Genomic DNA, 5,113 nt, shown 5'->3' on the forward strand with positions numbered 1-5,113 from the left:
AACACTTCCATCTGTAGCAGTCCTTCCAAAATAGACTGCAGAGATGGTTTGTGGGAGGTAAGCTCTCTCAGCTTTTGCTTATCTGGAAATTATTTAATCCCTTCTTCTGATTTAAATGATAATCTTGCTGGATAAAGTAATCTTGGTTCCAGGCCCTTCTGCTTCATGGCATTTAATACATCATGCCACTCCCTTCTGGCCTGTAAGGTTTCTGCTGAGAAGTCTGATGTTAGTCTGATGGGCTTTCCTTTGTATGTGATCTTATTTCTGCCTCTGGCTGCTTTTAATAGTCTGTCCTTATCCTTGGTCTTTCCCACTTTAATTACTATGTGTCTTGCTATTGTCTTCCTTGGGTCCCTTGTGTTGGGGGATCTGTGGATCTCCATGGCCTGACAGTACTATGTCCTTCCCTAGATTGGGGAAGTTTTCAGCAACTACCTCCTCCAAGACACTTTCTATCCCTTTCTCTTTTTCTTCTTCTGGTATCCCTATAATGCAAATATTGTCCTGCTTGGATTGGTCATACAGTTCTCTCAATATTCTTTCATTTTTAGAGATCCTTTTTTCTCTCTGTGCCTCAGCTTCTTTGTATTCCTCTTCACTAGTTTCTATTTCATTTATTGTCTCCTCCACCATATCCAACCTGCTTTTAATACCCTCCATCGTATTCTTTAACGATTGAATCTCTGACCTGTATTCATTCCTGAGTTCTTAGATGTCTTTCCGTACCTCCATTAGGATGTTGATGATTTTTATTTTGAACTCCCTTTCAAGAAGAGTCATGAGGTCCATATCATTTATATCTTTCTCGGGAGTTGTATTAACAATTTTACTCTGGACAAGGTTCCTTTGGTGTTTCATGTTTGTATATGGTGCCCTTTAGTGTCCAGAAGCTCTGTTCTGGAGCTGCTGAGCCCCTGAAGCAATGTTGGGGTCTCAGGGGAGTGGTACTGGTGCCTGGGGGTAGGAAAGAGCTGTTCCCCACCTCCTGGCTGCTGTGCCTGTCTCCACTGCCTGAGCCAGTGGGCCAGCCACACAGGTATAATTTTTTGTCCCAGAGCAGCCAGATATAGATCCCTGCTTTCCACAAGCAGCCAGAATCCCAGTCTCCCCTGGAACTCTGCCTGTATTAACTTTCCAACCCAGTAGTCATGTGAGTCTCATGGAAGCACCATGAAATGGTGGGAGGTTTGTGCTCCCAGAGCAGATCTCCAGAGCTAGGTATTCAGCAGTCCCAAGCCTTCCACTCCCTCCCTGCTCCATTTGTCTTCCTCCTGCTGGTGAGCTAGGGTGGGGGAGGGGCTTGGGTCCCACGGAGCCACAGCTCTGGTACATTACCCTGTTCGCTGAGGTCTGCTCTTTTCTCCAGGTGTGTGCAGTCTGACGCCATTGTCTTTCCTGTTGCTCTCTCAGGATTAGTTGCACCATTAAATTTTCTAATTGTATCCAGTTTTAGGAGGTAGCCTCTGTCTCTCCTCTCATGCCGCCCTGTTTCCCCTTGTTAGTTTTTTTTAAGCAATCATCTGCTTTATTATACAACTCTATGAACAGAAAATGAACAGAAATATGCAATACACTTACCTGTACATGTGAACCTACTTTTTCAGCTACCAATATTTATTATAGTTCACACTGACTTTAATTTTACAGTTCAGAACTATGTATAACCTTATTGCATTAAGGACAAATACTACATGGGGAGATTCACAGGCCAATCACGTTAGGTAATACTAGTACATTCAAAAACTGTACCTCAGATATGGATGTATCTTCCCTGATTCTGTAAATGTGAGTTTCTTTACAGCTTAAGCTCATTTGCTATTTTAGATGCAATGTTCTTAAAGGCAATAGATGTCCCAGACATTTGCTTGAAGCGAACCCTGTTAAGTGACAGCCGTGGCAACTTGCAGACTTCCATCTCCCACTGCACAAGGCTATCCTGTCTAGCATCTCCATGGACACAGAAAAGCAAAAAACTTTCTTTTTGTTAATAATCACAGTTATTGGCATCTAACACTTTGCGGATTTCTCTCATCATGTCATTGGGGTCCATTGAACTAGTGGTCTTCATGCTCCAGGTGAACTGCAAGGAACGTGGCTTGGAATCTTTACCCTCTTCCTTGTCTCTCTCTTTTGGTTTCCCTGATGTAATTCTTGAGGTGTCGGTTCTGCCACTGGCCTCACCTTCACTTGGATCCCTGCGAACGAATTTGGATGTTATTTTGCTTATTATACCCGTTGACGTTCCCCTTCTGGCGTGTGCAAAGGCACCTGTTTCATGGGAAGGTGAAGCAGGTGGCCCGTTGTAAGCAGCGCTGCAATGTTCCCGAAGCTGTTCACCATGAAAAGTGCTTCGGCTTGAACTCTCCCGGGGAAAGCAGGTTTGGTCTGGAGTGGAGCCACTAATACTGTGAGCAAATGGGGAGGCAGCAGGCACTCTCTGGGACGGACCAGGCCGGTAAGCTTCTGAGCTGTCTTTAATGGTTGGCAGTGTGACTTTAACAGGATGGCCAGAAGCGGACATGGACTTCTGGTGATGGGGTCATGCTGAGGGTACAGCAGAGGCCACAGCAGGGCCTACAGAAGACAGGCTACTTGCGGACATCTCCGTAAGGCTGCTGTCTTTTCCATTCTGCAGTGCTGTGTATCGATCTGTGGTCCTTTCACAGACATAGGTGTTCCTTCTTGCCATGCTACCTCCAGGATATACATTGTTGCTTGGAATTGCTGAAGATTTTTTCCTTTCTGGCCCTACAAGAGGGCTTGCAGTCATCTCAGTTTTTGATCTGACCACTGTGCTGCCAAGTTTCCACGCTACGTCTTTGTCCCATTCCTCTTTCTGTTCACTTTCCACACTGTTAGCCTGAGGCCTTTTGGTATATGACACGGCAGGCAGAATGGATGGATCAGCATAGTCACTAAAACGCCGCTGCTTCTGATTTGCTGAGATGCTTTGCTGGACCTTCAGGTGAGCAGGGGACTGAAGAGTGCTGTTGTTTAGGTCACTCCTGGACTGTGACCTCTGACACAAGTTTCCACTGGATAATGACTCACCGCCTTCAAATTCAGGTGGCTTTCTACCTAGAAGAATGTAAGTAGCCATAACCTCATCGTATTTCTTGTTTATTAAGGCGTCATTTATCTCATCCTGTGCAAAGCCCATGGTGAGCATGATGTCTATTCTTTTCATATCATTAAAGTCTGGGTCAGGCTCACTGTATGGCTTTAGCTCTTCTTCCTCATGACCAACATTCATCCACTGATCTTTCATTATTTGTTCCCAGCTGCCTCTCTTTATTGGGTTCAGCAGTGTGTAGAGAATGACGCCAAGACTCCACACATCCACCTCAGAACCATTGTACTTCTCCCCTTGGAAAAGCTCGGGAGCAGCATAGGGTGGACTTTCAATTTGTTCCCAACCTTAAATTCATTACTAAAACCAAAGTCAGCAATTTTAATATTCATATCCACATCAAGGAGAAGGTTTTCTGCCTTAAGATCACGGTGAACAATGCACTTTTGATGACAATACTGTACAGCTGATGCAATCTGCCTAAACTTTGCATGGGCCTCTTTTTCTTTCATTCTTCCATGGGCAACTGAGTAATCAAAAACTTCACCCCTACTCGCATATTCCATGACTAAGTAGAGGGTCTTCTCTGTTTCAATAACTTCAAACAATTTTACTATGTTAGGATGATTCAGTATCTTTATTATTCGTACTTCTCGAAACAGCTTTTGTAGACTTGTAGGATTTAGCTGAGTTTTGTCTATTATTTTCACAGCAACCTCTCTACCAGTTAGAACATGTCTTGCCAATTTCACTTTGGCAAAAGTTCCCTTCCCTATTGTTTTTTGTAAACGATAATTTCCAATGTGAGGCTGTTCATCTGTTGCTGACGTAATGGAGTTTCTACACCGAGGGATGTTCTGTCTGCTACTTGATTTGGTAGGCTGGATATGTGGTTCAGTATATCCATCCACAGATCTATGCATCCGGATGCTGGTGGCTCCCAGAATGACCTCACTATTGCAGCATCATCGGAAATTGGTTGTTAGCTGATCAAAGACATTCACAGGATCCAAGTGATGGTCACTGATTCTCCGTGTCCCGCTCGTTCACCGTCGGCAATGGCGTCCGGGACGACATTTTGTGCGGAGAGCGGGGCCGGGCCGGGGTCGCGCCGGCGGGGCTGGGGTGCGGGCCAGGGGGCAGGGGGAAGCGGGTGACGACGCGAGCACGAGGCGCGGCCAAGCGCGGCCCAGCGCCTCCCGCAGGCCGCGGGGCGGTGCAAAGAGCGGCCCTGGCAGGGGAGCCGCGGAGGAAGGGGAGGGGCACCACTTCCCGCGGCGGCGCCGCGGGGCCCGGACCGGGGCGCGGGCGGGCTGCGGGCGCGGGCCGGTGGGCAGCGTCCAGCCCCGCCAGGCGCTCCGGGCCGCGGCGGAGGTGAACGGCCGCCCCAAACCCCTGCCCGCCTCGCCCCGGAGGGCTCGGCCCTCGCAGCGCCGCCCGCGCCTCGCCCCGCGCTCCGCCTCAGGTGTGCGGCGCCGCCCGGCCGAGCCGCTTCCGCGCGCCCGGGGCCCAGCGGCAGCGGCGCCTCAGCTCGCGGCGCTCCGGGTGGGTCCGCGCGGTCGAGGACGCCGCCGCCGCCGCCGCCCCCTTGTTAGTTTTTATTTTTCTTTTAAATATATATTAGCCATCCTAATGGGTGTGAAGTAATATAACACAGTGGTTTTAAATTGTACTTCCCTAATGATCAGTGGTGTTAAGCATCTTTTCATGTGCTTATTGATCATCTATATATATTCTTTGGAGAAATGTCCATTCAAGTCATTTGCCCTCCTTAAAACAGTGTGGTTGATATTTTGTTGTTGTTGAGTTCTTGCACATGGCACCAAAAGCACTGGTAATAAAAGGAAAAAAAGGATAAATTAGACTTCATAAAAATGAAAAACTTTTGTGCCAGAATTCCTCTACTTATTAGCTGGACATCTTTGATTCTTGGGATATGCCCAAGATTAATGCTCAAGGTGTACTCAGGCCTTTTTTTTCTAGTATGCCTCTTCCTTGGCCTTGTGTGTCGGTTTTCCAATTCTCCCATATATGGCTGCT

General features: G+C 47.6%; 1 protein-coding gene across 1 annotated transcript; it reads right to left on the reverse strand.

Moving 5' to 3' along the window:
* Positions 1-1,747: 1,747 nt before the first annotated feature.
* Positions 1,748-4,165, reverse strand: LOC108397023 (serine/threonine-protein kinase MARK1-like). Its single transcript, XM_073227717.1, is given in 3 exon segments — positions 1,748-3,405; positions 3,408-4,003; positions 4,098-4,165. Coding segments are annotated over 3 exon segments (2,256 nt in total). The 5' UTR covers positions 4,151-4,165; the 3' UTR covers positions 1,748-1,798.
* Positions 4,166-5,113: the final 948 nt, after the last annotated feature.

The sequence above is a fragment of the Manis javanica genome, chromosome X (assembly GCF_040802235.1).
Source record: "Manis javanica isolate MJ-LG chromosome X, MJ_LKY, whole genome shotgun sequence".
NCBI classification, from domain to species: Eukaryota; Metazoa; Chordata; class Mammalia; order Pholidota; family Manidae; genus Manis; species Manis javanica.